Raw genomic sequence first — 19,279 nt, forward strand, 5'->3', positions numbered from 1 at the left:
CTTGAGTCTCAGCAGGCTGGATGTCTTCCTAACACTGCACATCATTCTTCTCTTTCGAAACTGATGCACCTGTCATATCTGAGTCCAAAGCTTGTCTTTCTTATTCCCTCACATTTATTATTCTCAAGATCTTGTACATGAAGCGGACCATTTCTAAGGACTTCGTGGAACTTGAGTCAGTGAATCATAAAATATTAAGAGCCGGATACTGTGAACCTGATACTCCATTAATCCTACTTATAACAAATGAGTTGCAGAACAAAGATATGTAAAAGAGAGTGGCATTGTTCTTTTCCAAAGGGGACTCCTGGCTGCTTTTGCACTGGTATTGGGGAATCCACGCAGCCTGTGTTGGGAACACTCCTCACCAGACACTGCTTTCCCTAAGACAGAAGTTAAATCCCCCCACCCAGAAGAAAACCTCAGATGGGACGTTCCCTCAGAGAGTAGGGCATGCATTCATAAAATCCTAAACTACACAATCGCATCTGCCCCTGTGTGTCCCCGACATGTTATATTCTTTACAGTGTTAGAGGCATGGCTCATTATTTGCAGTGTTAGAGAATTTTATTGTTTTGGTGGCATGGGCATAATTGGAGAAACCACTGGGGTATTCACTAGTAACCTACATTGTTAGTTTCCTTGGTTCCAGCAGGTAATACACTAGGTCCCGTCATGCTGGAGATGGCTACAGGGAGGCCAAGTGGCTTTCCAAAGTCATGCAGAGTTTGGAATCAGAATTCCAGGTCTGACTCCCAGTAGAGTGTTCTATCTATTTCCTTACACACCTGCACTTTGATCAGCCTTCTCCAGCTCCAATTTCTTGTGCCTCTTTGACGGCATCTGCAGGCAGGATGATCTTTCCGATAAAAGCCAGTTGCAGAAGTTCCTGTTGCTTCCCTTCGGTTCTTCCTCAGGGCAGGGAGAAGAGAGCAGCCGCATCCACCTGGCCCCGTTTCCCATCGCTTCCCCTTCCCACTTGATTATTCAGGCAAGTGGGATTGTAACATCATGGCCATCGCCATAGTAACAGAGCTTGAAAGATGCTACACTGCCCTGGAAGAGACGTCTTGCTGGGTACCAGGAGAGAGCCAGGGATGCCATGCCAAGGGGAAAGTCCTGGCCTGGTGGCACACAGAAGTGAATGTCCTGAGTCTATGGGGGGGGCAGGGGACATGTTAATACTGGCTGACAGCAAGGTGGCTGCACAGCTCCTCCATTTCTCCTGGGGCTTGCATGCTCATCTGCCCACTAGCCACACAGATTGCTTTCTCTGTAATGCCAATGGTGCCAGGCTGTTGTGCTGAGGTTGACAACAAGAGAACAGAGTTGGGAGACAATAGGGCAGGCAAGATTCCAGTGGCTTCTGCGTGGTCACCTGTGCCATCTCATCCCAGATTTCAGAGCAGGGAGAGTTTCAGAGATGGAAAAGTGGCTCTGTCACAGAGATCACAGAAGCACAGATGGAGACGGTGCTCCGAGCCACCACCCTGGTTGGTGGTAATATCCATAACATGGGTTTTTCCGTTTGCTCTGAAGGCTACCAGAGGGGATGGCAATGTCCCCAGGAGCCGCTGACAGGCCTGAGACTTAAGTGAGGATGATGACAGAATAGAAAGAGGAGGAAAGACATAAAGACGGGACACCAAGTGGTACCCACATCTGGGCCAAAGCTGATCTTTCTTTTTTTTTTTTTTAGACAGAGTCTCACTCACTCTGTCACCCAGGCTGGAGTGCAGTGGTGCGATCTCGGCTCACTGCAACCTCTACCTTCTGGGTTCAAGCAATTCTCCTGCCTCAGCCTCCAGAGTAGCTGGGATTACAGGTGCCTACTACCACACCCAGCCAATTTTTGTATTTTTAGTAGAGACAGCGTTTCACCACGTTGGCCAGGCTGGTCTTGAACTCCTGACCTCAAGTGATCCACTCACCTCGGCCTCCCAAAGTTCTGCGATTACAGGCATGAGGCCCCATGCCTGGCAGAAATGGGAATTTTCAGGGCTACATTTTTCTGTGGACCCAGCTGCAAGTAGATTTCAGGATCTAGCATTCAATTCAACGTAGTTCATATCTAGCATGCTATCTGCCTGGACCACTCATTCTTAACCAGGATAAGCATTAAAATCACCTCATGTGAATTTATTTATTTATGAGACGGAGTCTCGCTTTGTCGCCCAGGCTGGAGTGCAGTGGCACAATCTCGGCTCACTGCAACTTTCGCCTCTCGATTTCAAGCACTTCATCCTGCCTCAGCCTCCTGAGTAGCTGGGATTACAGGCGCTCACCACCACGCCTGGCTAATTTTTGTATTTTTTAGTAGAGAGAGGGGGTTTTGCCATGTTGGCGAGGCTGGTCTTGAACTCCTGATCTCAGGTGATCCGCCTGCTTCAGCCTCCCAAAGTGCTGGGATTACAGGCATGAGCCACCACACCCAGTCTCTCCTGTGCTTTCAGAAAACCGTGTCTGCTGGACCCCATGCCTGGAATGTCTGAGGGGCAGATCGGTGTGGCAGTTAAGAGTGCAGGCTCTGCTGGGCATAGTGGAGTGTGCCCGGATTTGCAGCTACTTGGGAGGCTGAGGTGGGAGGATCGCTTGAGCCTAGGAGATTGAATCTGTAATAAAAAATTTAAATGTGGGTTCTGAAGCTGTACTAGGCCTCTGTTGGAAACTCGGCCCACCCGTGCTGGCTGGGTGGCTCTGGGAGAGTTACCTCACCAAGCTCTGTGCCCCTATTTCCTCATCTGTAAAATGGGGGACCCAACATACCTCCCTCATCACAAGACCGTTGTGAGGATGACAGCATGTAATCCAAGCAGGGGGCCGGATGTGGTGCCTGTCGTGCACCAAGTGTTTGGGACATTACGTTATTACAGTTATATGGTGGAGCCCAACATCCATAGTGTGAAAATACTTCGGGCCGGGCACGGTGGCTCATGCCTGTAATCCCAGCACTTTGGGAGGCTGAGGCAGGTGGATCACCTGAGGTCAGGAGTTTGAGGCCAGACTGGCCAATGTGGCAAAACCCCGTCTCTACTAAAATACAAAAAAAATTAGCCAGGCGTGGTGGCGTGTGCCTGTTGTCCCAGCTACTTGAGAGGCTGAGGCAGGAGAATCACTTGAACCTGGGAGGCAGAGGTTGCAGTGAGCTGAGATCGTGCCACTGCACTCCAGCCTGGGTAACTGAGCAAGACTGTCTCACAATAATAACAACAACAACAAAAAAAAAAAAAAAAAAAGGAAAGGAAAGAAAGAAAGAAAGAAATACTTCCCAGCGTTCACAGGGATTCTAATCTGCAGCCTGGGCTATCTGGGAGGTAGTGATCTCCAGGCTACTCCCCAGCCTGTAGCATCAAGTACAAGGTACTAGGTTAAAATAACCAACCAGTGGACTGGGCACATTGACTCACACCTGTAATCCTAGCATACAACACTTTGGGAGGCCAGGGCAGGAGGATCGCTTGAGCCCAGGAGTTCGAGACCACCCTGGACAACATAATAAGATCTTACCTTTACTTAAAAAAAAAAAAATGGCCAGGTCTGGTGGCATGCAGCAGTAGTCCCAGCTACTTGGGAGGCTGAAGTGGGAGGATCGCTTGGGTCCATGAGTTCAAGGTTGCAGTGAGCTGTGATTGTGCCACTGCACTCCAGCCTGGGTGAAGACCCAGACCCTGTCTCAAAAAAAAAAAAAAAGAAAAAGAAAAAGAAAAAAAATGAGGCAGGGTGTGATGGCTCATGCCTGTAATCCAGCACTTTGGGAGGCTGAGGAGAGCCGATCATTTGAGGTCAGGAATTGGAGACCAGCCTGGCCAATATGGTGAAACCCCCTCTCTACTAAAAAATACAAAAATTAGCCAAGTGTGGTGGTGGGCGCCTGTAATCCCAGCTACTTGGGAGGCTGAGGCAGGAGAATTGCGTGAATCTAGGAGGCAGAGGTTGCAGTGACTTGAGATTGTGCCACTGCATTCTAGCCTGGAAAGAGAAAGAAAGAAAGAGAGAAAGAGAGAGAAGGAAGGAAGGAAGGAAGGATGGGGAGGGAGAGAGAAGAAGGGAGGGAGGGGAAAAAGAAAGAAGAAAGAAAAAAGAAAGAATAAAGGAAAGGAAGGAATGAAGGAAGGGAGAGAGGGAGGGAGGGATAGAAGAAGGGAGTGAGGCAAAAAGAGAAAGGAAAGAAGGAAGGAAGAGAGAAAAGAAAGAAAAAGGAAGAAAGAAAGATAAAGAAAGAGAGAAGAAAGGAAAGGAAGGGAGGGAGGGAGGGAGGAAGGAAGGAAATAACCAACAAGCGGGACCTTCATGTATTGGCAGGTCCTTGACGGGGCGGAGAAGGAGGATGCATCGAGTCTGAGTTAGGAAGACGTCCCCTTTTGCAGGGGAAGGAGGCACGCGCTACATCACAGAATGAGAGAGGAAGGTGAAGGTCAGAAGGACAAGACAGGGGCAGGGCTTTAGGGTCAGCGGTGGTGGAGGGAAGAGGCAGGATGTGAGTGCTTGAGGCCTGTTTTCCAGGAAGGCTGCGCAGGGCTGGGTCCGGGCATGCTGAGCCTCGGCGTCCTTCCGGGTGTCCTCGGTGTTCGGCCTAGTACACCTGAAAGTGTGCGGACGTGGCGCCATCCTTCCAGCAGCGCAGGGTGTCCACGGCGACCGAGCGGCAGAGCGGGCAGGTGCGCTCGCGGTCCAGCCAGAGGCAGAGGCATTCCTCACAGAACACGTGCTGCGGAGACAGCAACCAGCAGGCACCAGGACGCTTTACTGCGCATCCGCCTTGGTCCCGGGAGCAGGAGACGCCGCAGGGGACAAAGCAGACAACCCCTGTCCTGGGGCACCTGCACTCGGTAGAGGAGACAGCGCGACTCTAAAATACCGAGTATATCAGTAGGAAGCACCAAGATGAAACAGCAGGGGAGGGGCCGTGTGGCTCAGGCCTGTACTCCCAGCACTTTGGGAGTCTGAGGCGGGTGGATCACCTGAGGGTAAGAGTTCAAGACCAGCCTGGCCAACATGGTGAAATCCCCTCTCTACAAAAAATACAAAAATTAGCTGGGTGTGGTGGTGGGTGCCTGCAGTCCCAGCTACTTGGGAGGCTGAGGCAGGAGAATCGATTGAACCTGGAGGCAGAGGTTGCAGTGAGCTGAGATCGTGCCACTGCAGGTGGGGATGCTAAGGAAAACTTCACTGAGATACTAACATTTGGGTAAAACTTGCAGGGGGGTGAGGAGTAAGCCCCGATGAGATTTCGGCGAAAAGCGCTCCTGGCAGCAGGAACAATATGTGCAAAGGCCCTGAGGCTGCAAATGTGCCTGACATGCGGGAGAAACAGCAAGGAAAGGGTAGCTGAGCTGGGGTTGGGGGTGGATGGGAGAGGGAGATGAGGTCACAGAAGTGATAGGGGTGAGGGGTGCAGATGGGGTAGGACCTTGTGGGCCACTGTGAGGTCTTAGGCTCTTATTCTGAGAGAAGTAAGGGGCCGTGGCAGGGCTTGGTGCAGAGGAGTGAACTGATATGATTTGCAGTTTAAAATGATCCTTCTGCCTTCTGGGTTGAGAACAGAACACAAGGATCAAGAGATTGGCAGGTGACTATTGCTGCAATAAACAGATACATGAACGCATATGTTCACTGCAGCACTATTCGCAATAGCAAAGACCCCAATGCTCATCAATGATAGACTGGGGAAAGAAAATGTGGTACGCATACACCATGGAATACTATGCAGCCACAAAAAGGAATGAGATCATGTCCTTTGCAGGGACATGGATGGAGCTGGAAGCTATTACCCTCAGCAAACTAACACAGGAACAGAAAACCAAACACTGTACGTTCTCACTCATAAATCAGAGCTGAACAATGAGAACACATAGATACAGGGAGGGGAGCATCTCACACTGGGGCCTGTTGCGGGGCAGGGGGAGGGAGAGCATCAGGATAAAGAGCTAATGAATGTGGGGCTTAATACCTAGGTAATGGGTGGGTAGGTGCAATAAACCACTATGGCACACGTCTACCTATACAACAAACCTGTAGGTCCTGCACATGCATCCTGGAACTTAAAATTAAATTAAATTAATTTAAAGAGAGAGAGAAAGAGAGAGAGAGAGAAAGGCAGGGAGACTGGAGAGACCAATGGGCTCCTCCATTCTCTGGCTGTATAATTTGGACAAGCAACACAACCTCTCTGTGCCTCAGTTTCCCCAACTGTAAAATGGGGATAGAACCCACTCATTGGAATATTAATCAACATGTTAAAAGTACTTAGATTTGACAACCAGATGCAGCACATGAGTCTTGATTGGATCCCAGGGGGGACAAAAAAAATCCCAGTTATAAAGGACACTTTGAAGGCAACTGGAGAAATCTGAGTATGTACCATATCTTAAATAATATTTTATGTTAATTTAAAATTTCCTGGGTGGCCAGGCATGGTGGCTCACACTTGTAATCCTAGCACTTTGGGAGGCTGAGGGAGGGGGATCACCTGAGATCAGGAATTCAAGACCAGCCTGGCCAACATGGTGAAACCCCGTCTTACTAAAAATACAAAAATTAGCCAGGCATGGTGGCACACGCCTGTAGACCCAGCTATTTGGGAGCTGAGGCAGGAGAATCACTTGAACCCAGGAGGCAGAGGTTGCAGTGAGCCGAGATTGTGCCATTGCACTCCAGCCTCGGCCTCCCAAAGTGCTAGGATTACAGGCATGAGGCACTGTGGCCAGCATTTTTTTTTCCTTTTCTGAGACAAGGTCTCCCTCTGTCACCCAGGCTATGGTGCAGTGGTGTAATCTCGGCTCACTGCAGCCTCTGCCTCTTGGGCTCAAGCAGTTCTCTCACCTCAGCCTCCACGGTAGCTGGGACCACAGGCGTGCATCAGCACATCCAGCTAATTTTTGTATTTTTTTGAGAGATGGGGTCTCGCTATGTTGCTCAGGCTGGTCTTAAACTTCTGACTTCAAGCAATCTGCCCATCTTGGCCTCCCAAAGTCCTGGGACTATAGATATGAGCTACCATGCCTGGCCTGTGCCTGGATTCTTGATCCATAAAAACTGTGAGATTATAAATATTGGTTGCTTTAAGCCGCTCAGTTTTGGGGTAACTTGTTACATAGCAATTGAAAACTGATACAAAAAATGTCTAACTTTGTGGTGAAAACTCTTATTACAGAGAATCTGGGAAAGGATGTCTGAAGCGGTTAATTATGAAAAATGACATTACTGAAAATGTGGCTACTACCAGACAGGCCACACACACAGACACACAGACACACAGACACACAGACACAGACACAGACACAGACACACACACATGCACACCCCTAACCTCAGATCCTCTCTAATCACACAAACCAGGCCAGCCATGCCGAGACTTAGAATTAAACACTAAGACTGAATATTGGTATAACATACTATGATTTTCAAAACCCATATATAGTCCTATACATCATCTCATATGACTCTATTAACAAAAACCTACAAGCTGCCCAGCAGCTCGTCCATCTTGGGTGACAGATGACAGGAGGGTCAGGGTTACAATGAAATGTGCTGCTTAGGGTTAGAGTTGGTGCCTGGGATATTGCTGGTGCCCAGTAGGCACCCAAAGCATAGATGAATAGATGCAGGAGTCAGAGGCAGGTGTCAAGAACTCTGATCGCAGCTCAGCCACTCATTCATTCCGAGGGGGCAACATGTACAAGCCTGGCTGGACAGAGCAGAGACTATTCCCAGGAATTTCTGGAAAAAGTACTCTGATTTTGTGTGTGTGTGTGTGTGTGTGTGTGTGATAGAGTCTCGCTCTGTTGCCCAGGCTGGAGTGCAGTGGTGCAATCTTAGCTCACTGCAACCTCCCTCTCCTGGGTTCAAGTGATTCTCCTGCCTCAGTCTCCCGAGTAGCTGGGACTACAGGTGCACACCACCATGCCCAGCTAATTTTCGTATTTTTAGTAGAGATGGGGTTTCACCATATTGGCCAGGCGGGTCTCAAACTCCCAACCTCATGATCCACCTGCCTTGGTCTCCCAAAGTGTTGGGATTACAGGTGTGAGCCACCTTGCCTGGCTGCTCTGATCTTTTAATGCAGCCCAGGGGACATCTCAAAGCCCAAGGACAAGCCTTGCGGAATGGGCATGGCCAATGGCATCAGAGGCTCTGGATTTGAATCCTGGTTCTGTAACTGAGGAACCATGGGACCTCAGGCAAGCCCATCCCTTTGTTTTTCTGAGCCTGAGTTTTCATTTATTAAATAGGGTTACTATTTCCCTCCCAAGTGTCCATAAGGAGGGGGACAGATAAGGCCTATAAAGCATCAAGTGTGAAGAACCTGTAAATGCAAAATCAACAGGAGTCCCCATTCTCTCACTTGCCCTCCTCCCTTCATATCATAAAACATGCAAAAACCCAACTCATAGTGACTAAGAATTGGAGGACAGTTCATTCTCTAAATGTACTCTCTCTCCTCTCTTTGGCAAAGGACTACTTTAAATAAACCAAGCTCCTCCTTTTGCATTCAAATGCCCTTTTCCTGGCTCCCAGTGGCCTGGCAGAGGGCACACCATAAATACTTGCAAGTGCCTAACTGCGCAGGTGTGCTCTCCGAGTCCTAACCTCAGGACATGCTCGGTGTCTCCCCGACTAGCTTCCATTAACAATCTGCTTGCTGAGCCCTAGCTCAGGGGGAAGTGGGTGGAGTGGGAGTGACATATTGAGCCTAATTTGATGAGTCTTTACAGGGGAGACAAGGTGTTGCTTTAGCCCAGTAGGCTCTTCACCCCTCCCTCCCTCCCTCCCATCCTTCCTTCCTTCTTCCCATCCATCCACCTACCTACCCTCCCACCCACCTATATACCCACCCATCTGTCCATCCATTTTCCCACCACACACACCCAGTCACTCACCCACTTATACCTCTATCTACCCACCTTGCACTCACCCACCCTCTCCTCCACTTGGACACCATTCCATCCATCCATCCATCCATCCATTTTTCCATCCATCTTATTTACCCACCTATCTGTCCATCCATTTGCCATCCATACAGTCACTCACCCAGTTATACCTCTATCCACCTGTCTTTGCACTCACTTACCAACTTCTCCACCTGGCCACCATCCAGTTCCATCCATCCATCCATCCATCCATCCATCCATCCATCCAATTTACCCACCCATATGTCCATCCATTTGCCCATCTCCATCCATCCATCCATCCATCCATCCATCCATCCATCCATCCATCCAATTTACCCACCCATATGCCCATCCATTTGCCCATCCACACATTAACTCACTTACTTATATCTCTATCCACCCACCTTTGCACTTACCCACCCATTCCTCCACCTGGCCACCATCCTATCCATCCATCTATCCACCTATCCTATCCATTCATCCATCTATCCCTCTACCCATCCCATCCATCCATCCCTCCATCCATCCATCTCCATCCTATTCATCTACACATTCCATCCAACCATCCCATCCCATCCATCCAACCACCCATCAATCCATCTGTGCAACCATGCATCCCTCCATCCATCCATCCAGTCAACCATCCCACCCCATCCATCATCCATCCCAACCATCCATCTAACCATCCCATCCATCCATCCATCCATCCATCCATCCAATATTTCCTGATACAGTACTGTGGCTCTGTGGCTAAATAAGACAGACATGGTATCTGCTCTCATGTTGCTTGTAATTTGACAGAAGGGAGACAGACCTTGCCCATCAAATTACCCAATGAACTGTCTAGTTAACAACTGGAATAAGTGCTAAGAAGGAAAAATACAGGCATCTATGAGACCATATAGCTGGGGACACGACTAGTCTCGGGAGGCAGAGTTAGGAAAGCCTTTATGGAGGAAGCAATGTTGAAGCCGAATCATTCATTCATTTGTTCACTCATTCAGTGCTTTTAGGAATCAGCATGGCCCATTGTGTGAACCAACTCTGCCGTTCCAGGCCTAGCTCACTAGCTCACAGCAGCAGAGCAAGACTGAAATGTGTGCTCGGCCTGGCCATGTGTACAGTCCTTAACCAGCACTGGGTGTGGCCGTTACTCCTAGATCTGGGACAATGGGGTCTTGTCTGACCCCTCTCAAGAATTTCTAATCCAGCTTCGGGAAGACAGTGGTATCAGGAGAAGAATGGAGAAGAGACAAACAGACTGAGGCTTAGAGAGCTTGTCAGACTTTCACCTTGACATCATGTTCAAATCGTCCCTGCTACCAAGAAGGAAATACAGATGGCTCTGAAGCTTATGAAAAGATGCTCACCACGCTCATAATTAGGAAAATGCAAATTAAAACTGCACTGAGATACTGTTTGTCACCTGTTAGATTGGCAAAGCTCAAAAGAGGCTTGGTAACGCCGTGTGTTGGTGAGGGAAGGAGCAAGAGGCTGTGTCATACTGCACACTGGGAGCATAAGTGGGTACACTCTTTACCGAGGGCAATTTAGCAATAACTGTCAAAACTGTGTACCCTCTGACCTCATAATTCTGCTGCTAGGAATTTATCCTACCAAGAGCTCATGTGTGTGTGAAATGGGGCGCATGCCCATAAGAGCTAACATTTAGTGAACCCTGACCTCGTGCCAGGAGCAGTTCTAAATGCTTCCCTTGAATTCATATTTAATCAACACGATGGGCCCAGGTTGGTGCGATTGATCTCCCCATTCTGGAGCATTCATGACAGGCTTATTTGTAATAACAAGAGATTATTAGCTGCTAAATGCCTATCAATAGGAGAATGGTAAAACAAACTGTGGTCTATCCATAAAACGGCACGCTATGCAGCTATAAAATAGGATAAGGAGCAATCTCTAAGATAGAGTTTTAAGTTAAAAAGGAAGGTGCAGGCTGGGTACAGTGGCTCACGCTTGTAATCCCAGCTCTTTGGGAGGTTGAGGCAGGCAGATCACCTGAGGTTGGGAGTTCGAGACCAGCCTGACTAACATGGAGAAACCCCACCTCTACATAAAATACAAAATTAGGCAGGTGTGGTGACGCATGCCTGTAATCCCAGCTACTCAGGAGGCTGAGGCAGGAGAATTGCTTGAATCCGGGAGGCAGAGGTTGTGGTGAGCCAACATTGTGCCATAGTACTCCAGCCTGAGTAAGAAGAGCGAAACTGCCTCAAAAAAATAAATAAATAAAAGGAAGTGCAGAAAACAGCATAGGTAGAATGTATTATAACTTAGGATTTTTTTTTTTTTTTTGAGAAAGTGCCTGTGGATAACTTACCCTTTTTAAAAAAAAAAAAAAAAAAAAGATATGTTTGTGTGTGTATAAATAAATATATATACATATATACATACATATAGTGACAGGCCTCCTTTTTATATCTTTCAAAGATTATAAAAAAGTTTTTTTTTTCAAATAGAGATGGGGTTTTGCGATGTTGGCCAGGCTGGTCTCGAACCCCTAACCTCAGGTGATCTGCCCACCTCAGCCTCCCAAAGTGCTGGGATTATAGGTGTGAGTCACCGCACCCAGCCTCTTTCAAATTTTTTTTTAAAATAAGCTTTTTATTTTGGAATAATTTAAGGCTTACAGAAAAGTTGCAAAGATAGAAGGTAAAATCCCAGTACACCCCTCACTGGGTTTCAGTTTCCCCGAATGTTACCATCTTGCATGACCGTGGTACATTTGTCAAAACTAAGAAACCCACATTGATATGTCACTATTAACTCAACTCCAGACTTTATTCAGATTTCACCAAACTCATTTTCTACTAATGTCCCTTCTCCGTTCTGGGATCCAGCCCAGGTCCCCGACTGTGTTAGCCATCACGGCTCTTTAGTCTCCTTTCTGAATTTCAATTCAGGCAAATATATTATCCATTTAAAAAGAAATAAAATTGAACATTAAAAACAACCTCCTCCTTTCCAAATCTCTGAACAGCAATAACAACAATAACAACAACAAAATGCTTGTTGATGTTAAAAGGAACCCACCTTCTGTCCCCCGACCCATAAGCCTTTCCATGTGGCTCTCCAGGCTATGCCTCCTCCAAAACACCTTCCCAACCTGGAACTCAGTGCTCTCTGCCCTGGCCCCCTGAGACACTGCATGAATCTCTCTTACACAGCATTTATCGCTGCCTGCCTTGCTTCACAGTTATTTATGTAAGTGTCTGTCTCCCTGAGGAGACTGTGAGCTTCCAGAGGAGGGGACGGGATCTGCGTGCCCTCTGCCTCTCCTTCCCAGGGTCAGATAGGATGCTTTGACCCCAATACACATTTGCTGAATTGACACCTAGTCCCTGATGTCAGGAGGAGGAGGAGGAGGAGCAGGGACGCATTTAGGGAGTTGAAAGGAGATGGACAGCACTTACAACTGTGGGCTGGTGACCCACAACTAATAAAACCAAATGGTAATAATAATTATACGGATAATAACGATAATTCAAGCAACTTCTATAGTTGAATAATTGAAATTTAGCTCTTTCCATGGATGATCTACTTTAATCATAATAATAGCTCTATGAAATAGGTGTTTTTACTCTGCCCTTTTTTTTGAGATGGAGTCTTGCTTTGTTGCCTAGGCTGGAGTGCAGTGGCATGACCTTGGCTCCCTGCAACTTCCACCTCCTGGGTTCAAGCAATTCTTCTGCCTCAGCCTCCGGAGTAGCTGGGACTACAGGTATGTGCCACCATGCCCGGCTAATTTTTGTGTATTTTTTTTTTGGTAGAGATTGGGTTTCACCATGTTGGCCTGGCTGGTCTCAAACTCCTGACCTCAGATGATCTGCCTGCCTTGGCCTTCCAAAATGCTGGGATTACAGGCGTGAGCCATGCCTGGCCACTATGATGTCCATTTTAGACATGAGAAAAACCAAGGCTCAGAGAGAGTGACCGACACATGGGGGGGTCAAGAATGCTGCTGAAATTGACATGCAGGATATTCTGATGTTACACCATACTGAATTTGGCATGTCTACATTTTACTGAAGAAACTAAACGCTCAGAGAGGTGAAGTAATGTGCCCAAGTCTACCCAGCTACTAAGAGGCAGAGGTGAGATTGGAACCCAGGTCTGGCTGACTCCAGTCTTAACCGGATTGCCCCCTAGACACCCATGCCAGAGAGCCGAGGACTGCCCATGGGAAAGGATCCTGCTCTCCCCCAGTCTCAGTCTCCAATGGCCCCACCTGAGCCCCGCTTACCTGGCACAGGAGAATCAGAGGTTCCCGGAACTCGGCCTGACAGATGGCACAGATGTCACCGGCTTCTGTGCACTGCTGTCCGGTGGCTCGGACTCCATAGTTCTATTTGAGGGAGGGGAGAGGCAAATAGAGCTATGGATGCTCGTGGGAGCTGTGCCCTCAGGAGCACTGTGAGATCTGTGGGCTGAGGAACGGGCTACTGCTCTTTCCAGCTCTTGATTCCAGGACCTTGGTGGGGACCACCTGAAGCCAACTCACCTGAGAGGTGCAGAGAAGCTTCAGGGCTTTCCTAACTCCGCCCACGCGTCCACAGATGTCGAAGGACTGAAAGGAGAGCAGGATGGTGACTGGAAAGTACCCAATAATCTCTCACGACCCCTATATAATCACCTCACCCCATCTACTCACCCTGCACCCAATTTTGACTCAGAACATTTTTAGGGCTCTTCTTCCCATTTGCATGTCTTCCTTCCCAACAGTGTTGCTTGGCTTTTATCTTGATGCCTAATATCAACAGTCTCCCTTGTTACCTAGACCAGGATACCAAATATATGGCACACATGGTGCTTATTTCCCCTCCCAAGCCCATGGCAGGCATTGCTAATCGATCATAGCACTCTTCCTCTGAGCCCAGCCTGCCCTGATAACCCTTCTTCATCTAGCACTCCAGTCAGCCAATGTGTTGATCAGAACCAGCAAGTAATCAGTACGTCCCAATGACTGATACTTCATGGATTGCCTGGCCAGTCCTGCTGGAAGGAAGGAAAGAGAAGAACTCATGCATCCTCCCAGGATTCTCTAAAGCCAGAAATGGAGAACCAAAGAGAAAGAAGGAAGTATGGATATTTAGGGGAAAAAACCCTCTGATTTGTATTAATGATGAAGAGAAAAGCACTGCACACTAATTTCAGGAGTTGAGGGTATGCGATTTAACATGGATACTATTTTGAGGTAAGAGAGAGACAGAAAACATGCAGTAGACGTAGACGTGTGATTAGGAGCTTCTGGCTTTAGATGCAGCCTGCCTGGGTGCAATGCTTGTTCTGTTGTCTTTACCTGAGTGATCTTGGGCAAGTAACCTTATCTCCCTGAACCTGAGTTTCTCAACCCATAAAATGGGAGTAACGGGGGCCGGGCCGGATGGCTCATGCCTGTAATCCCAGTACTTTGGGAGGTTGAGGTGGGTGGATCACTTGAGGTCAGGAGTTTGAGAACAGCCTGGCCAACATGGTGAAACCCCATCTCTACTAAAAATACAAAAATTAGCTGGGTGTCGTGGCGTATGCCTGTAATCCCAGCTACTAGCAGGGCTGAGGCAGGAGGATCACTTGAACACGGGAGGCAGAAGCTGCAGTGAGCAGAGATCGCACCACAGCACTTCAGCCTGGGTGACAGAGTGAGACTCAGTCTTAAAAAAAAAAGAAGGGAGTAATAATAGTATGTACCTTGAAGGGTTGTGAAGATCATTATTTGAAAGAATATCATATGGTGAGCTTCATAAGTGAGAAATTGGGGTAGATTCAACCAGAAAAAATACTGATACATGCTCTACGATGTAGATGAACCTCAAAAATACAATGCTAAATGAAAATGCCAGACACAAAAGGCACCTATTATGATTTCATTTATATGAAACATTCATAATAAGTATATTCATAGAAACAGAAAAAGTAGATTCATGGCTGCCAGGGGCTAGGGGAAGGGGAGGCTGGAAGAATGGGGAGGGACTGCTTAATGGGCATAAGGTTTCTTTTCAGGGTGATGAAAATGTCCTGGAACTAGACAGAGGTGGTGCTGGTTGCGTGACATTGTGAATCCGCTCAATGCCATTGAACTGTACACTTTAAAATAGTTACTGGAAGCTGGGCATGGTGGCTCATGCCTGTAATCCCAGCACTTTGGGAGACAGAAGTGGGCAGACCACTTGAGGCCAGGAGTTCGAGATCAGCCTGACTAATACGGTGGAACTCCGTCTCTACTAAATATACAAAAAATTAGCTGGGTGTGGTGGTACGTGCCTGTAGTCCCAGCTATTTGAGAGGCTGAGGCAGGAGAATCACTTGAACCAGGGAGTGGAGGCTGCAGTGAGTCAAGATTGTGCCACTGAACTCTAGCCTAGGCGACAGAGTGAGATTCTATCTCAAAAAAAAATTAAGTAAAATACAATAAAAATAAAATAGTTAGTGGTTAATTTCATGTTGTGTGAATTTTCCCTCAATTAAAAACAAAAAGAAACTAGCATGGGTGCTCCAGCTTCCCCAGGAGCCCCTGAGGCCTGGCTAGTGAGTTGGGCCCTCCCTAGGCCAGCCCTCCAGCCTTGGGGTCACCTCACCTTGCAGAGGCTGTAGAGAACCATCAGGACTCCTCCCAGAAAGTAGCTGTTAGAGGAGTCGTCTCCCATGATGTATTTGTACCACAGCTGGATGGGGACAAGGGATCGGAACAGCTGGCTCAGCTCCTCGATGACCAGATAGAACTTTCCCTGCAACCACACAGAGAACATCAATTATTATTAGCAGTAAAGACTCAAAGGACCGAGCTGGGGGCCACCTGGCCCCAGGCAGTGATGACATTCCAGGTCACAGGCAGGCCATTCATCAGCTCTGGAAAGCACTCAGGCCAGCTCCTAATGGGGCTGCGATATGGCCAGGGAAACACAGCCCCTGCCTGCTGCCCTCACCTGCCACCCAGCCGCCCAGCAGATCAAAGTGCCCAGGACTGAGGATTGAGTTTCAGGGTAGGAGAAACTCTACACCTTTGGGCAGAGGGCTGGAGAGTGGGTCACCCTCTGGGTCTCCCATCCAGACTATCCTCATCTTTAGAGGGCTGACTCCAGCATCACAGGCAATTGCTGTCAGGAGCCCCAGCAGGATGGGCACTGAGTGCAGGTAAGGCCAGGCCATAAGGCCCATAGCAGGGAGATACATGTCCTTCCCAGCTCCGCCACCTGCTCTCTTCCAAGGAAGGAGGATGAATACCTAGTGAAAGAACAGGGGCCAGTTGCGGTGGCTGATGCCTGTAATCCCAGCACTTTGGGAGGCCAAGGGGAGTGGATCACTTAAGGTCAGGAGTTCGAGACCAGCCTGGCCAACTGTGGCGAAACTCCAACTCTACTAAAATTATAAAAATTAGCTGATGTGGCAGTGCACCTGTAATCCCAGCTACTTGTGACGTTGAGGCAGGAGAACTGCTTAAACCCAGGAGGTGGAGGTTGCATCGAGCCAGGATTGCACCATGTATTTCAGCCTGGGCAACAGAGTGAGACTCCATCTCATAAAAAAAAAAAAAAGAACAAACACAATTTGGGTACTCATGCTGGGCTGGGATTGAACCTGACCTTGCTGCATGTTCATGACCCTTAGTTTCCCCATCTACGGAATGGGAATCAGAATTCCCACCTTACAGGGTTGCTTTGAGGATTAAAGGAGATGAACAGGATAAGCATCTAGCATTAAATTCCTGGAGAAAAATCCTATTTCTCTTCCTCTTCCTCCCCTTGACCTTAAACAGGTCCCTTAAGCTTTCTGTGGCCTGTGTTGTAAAATTGAGATGAAAATAAGCCCACTCTGTAGTGTCTAATAAAGCTGAATACATACTTTACGACCCAGCAATTCTACTCTGAGGTATTTACCCGAGAGAAATGAAAACATGCGTCCACGTGTATGCCAGTGTCCTTAGTGGCTTTATTCATAAAGTCCCCAAACTGGAAGCAGCCCAGACACCCATCAATGGAAGAATGAATAAACAAATGATGGCATATTTATACAAGAGGATACTGTCTAGCAATAAGAATACACGAATGGCTGACGTTCGTGACGACATGGATGAATGTCACAAACATGATGTCGAATCAAAGAAGACAGTCATGGAAGAGACTGTGTTGTATAACTCTGGTTTACACTAAGTCCTAGGATAGGTAACACTAAACTGAGATAATAGAAATCAGATCCCTGGTTGTCTGGGGTGAGGGGTGGGAAGAACTGACTGCAAGGGTGGGTGTCAGAAAATTTTGGAAAGTTTATATATAGGTATATATGTATACACACATATACATAGGTATATGTGTATATACACATATATATGTATACATATACCTATATATGTGTGTATATATTGGTATATGTATACACATATATATACACACATATATGTGTGTATATATATATTTTTTGAGATGGAGTCTTGCTCTGTCGCTCAGGCTAGAGAGCAGTGGCGCCATGTTGGCTCACTGAAACCTCTGCCTCCGGGGTTCAAGTGATTTTCCTGCTTCAGCCTCCCAAGCAGCTGGGATTACAGGCGCCCACCACTGCGCCCAGCTAGTTTTTGTATTTTTAGTAGAGACGAGGGTTCACCATCTCGGATAGGCTGTTCTCAAACTCCTGACCTCGTGATCCACCCTCCTCAGCCCCCTAAAGTGCTGGGATTACAGGCGTGAGCCACCATGCCTGGCCACATATATAGAGACAATGTCTTGCTATGTGGCCCAGGCTGGAGTGCAGTTGTGCGACTATGGCTCACTGCAGCCTCAACCTCCCAGGTTCAAGTGATCCCCCCACCTCAGGCTCCCAAGTAGCTGGGACCATGGTTGCACACCATCATGCCTGGCTAATTTTTTTTGTATTTTTAGTAGAGACAGGATTTCACCAGGTTGCCCAGGCCGGTCGTGAACTTCTGGGCTCAAGCAATCTGCCCCTTGTCAGCCTCCCATAGTGTTGGAATTACTGGTGTGAGCTGCTGCTTCTGGCCTAGAAATATGAAATATTTTATATCTTGATTGGATAGGGGATACATAGGTATGCACATTTGCCAAAACTCATTGAAATATACACTCCAAATGTGTGCAATTTATTGTATTTAAATTCCGCTTCATTTAAGCTGATTAAAACAAACAAACAAATAACCCTGCCCAAGCATCCACATCTATAAAAATATGAATAATCTTTACTCCAACAATTCTGTCTGGAAATTTACCTTAACAAAATAGTCAGGGATATGTGCCTATAAGAATGATCACTATAGCATTCTTTGTAATAATGAAAAAAAAAAAAAGGTAACAAACACGATATACAAAGAGAGGGTCTGATTATGTTAGAGATCTATAATGGAAAGCCATACAGTAAAAATTTATCTTGAAAAAATAGCAACTTTATGGTGAAGAAAGCAAACATATGTCATATTAATCAAGTGATCAAGGTTAATATCCCCAGTGAGAAGTCATTTTGACATCCTGAACCCTCTGACATAATGTCCTGAGAAGACACAGTATCACTTCGGTGATATTCTGGCCAAAATGCACCTATAAATTCAATCTAAACATGAGAAAACAAGAGACAAATCCAAGTTGAAGGATATCCTTTTTTTTTTTTTTTTTTTTTTTTTGTGGAGAGACGAGGTCATGCTCTGTTGTCCAGGTGGTCTCTAACTCCTGGACTCAAGGGATTCTCCTACCTCAGGTTCCCAAAATTCTGGGATCACAGGCATGAGCCATTGCACCTGGACCCAAGTGGAAGGGACCGAACACTCTTCAAAAATGTCAAGATCATGAAAGACAAAGAGAAGACCAAGGAATGTGAGGATAGAGACAATTAAGCAGACATGACAAGTAATGCAACATGGGATCTTGGATTCAATCCTATTCTTTTTCTCTCTCTCTCCTTTTTTTTTTTTTTTTTGAGACAGTCTTGTTCTTTCACCCAGGCAGGCTGGAGTGCAGTGACACAATCTCAGCTCACTGCAATCTCTACCTCTTGAGTTCAAGCAATTCTCCTGCCTCAGCCTCCCAAGTAGCTGGGATTACAGGTGTACGCCACCACATTCAGCTAATTTTTGTATTTTTAGTAGAGATGAGGTTTCACTATATTGGCCAGGCTGGTCTTGAACTCCTAACCTCAGGTGTTCCACCCACCTTGGCCTCCCAAAGTGCTGGGATTACAGGTGTGAGCCACTGCGGCTGGCCTGATTCAATCCTATACTAGCAAAAAAAAAAAAAAAAAAAAAAAAAAAATGCAATAGGCCAGGTGCAACGGCTCACACCTATAATCCCAGCACTTTGGGAGGCTGAGATGGGAAGATCCCTTGAGCCCAGGAGTTCAAGACCAGCCTGGGGAATAAAGTGAGACCTTGTGTC

General features: G+C 47.3%; 1 protein-coding gene across 4 annotated transcripts in view; it reads right to left on the reverse strand.

The window, feature by feature from the left end:
- Positions 1 to 19,279, reverse strand: part of LOC105728572 (E3 ubiquitin-protein ligase RNFT2) — a 292,363-nt gene that overhangs the window by 183,806 nt on the left and 89,278 nt on the right. For 3 of the 4 annotated variants that reach the window (XM_012468997.2, XM_012468996.2, XM_012469001.2), the window contains exons 8-10: positions 15,485 to 15,634; positions 13,411 to 13,476; positions 13,153 to 13,254 (exon numbers count right to left, since the gene is read on the reverse strand). In XM_012468997.2, coding sequence (XP_012324420.2) covers positions 13,153 to 13,254; positions 13,411 to 13,476; positions 15,485 to 15,634 — 318 coding nt within the window. Of the gene's footprint in view, positions 1 to 3,270; positions 4,709 to 13,152; positions 13,255 to 13,410; positions 13,477 to 15,484; positions 15,635 to 19,279 lie in introns of those variants that run through there. The other variant, XM_012469000.2, reaches the window with a different exon arrangement.

Source organism: Aotus nancymaae, unplaced genomic scaffold (genome assembly GCF_030222135.1).
Source record: "Aotus nancymaae isolate 86718 unplaced genomic scaffold, 86718_ANA_hifiasm-v0.15.2.pri h1tg000021l, whole genome shotgun sequence".
NCBI lineage: Eukaryota > Metazoa > Chordata > Mammalia > Primates > Aotidae > Aotus > Aotus nancymaae.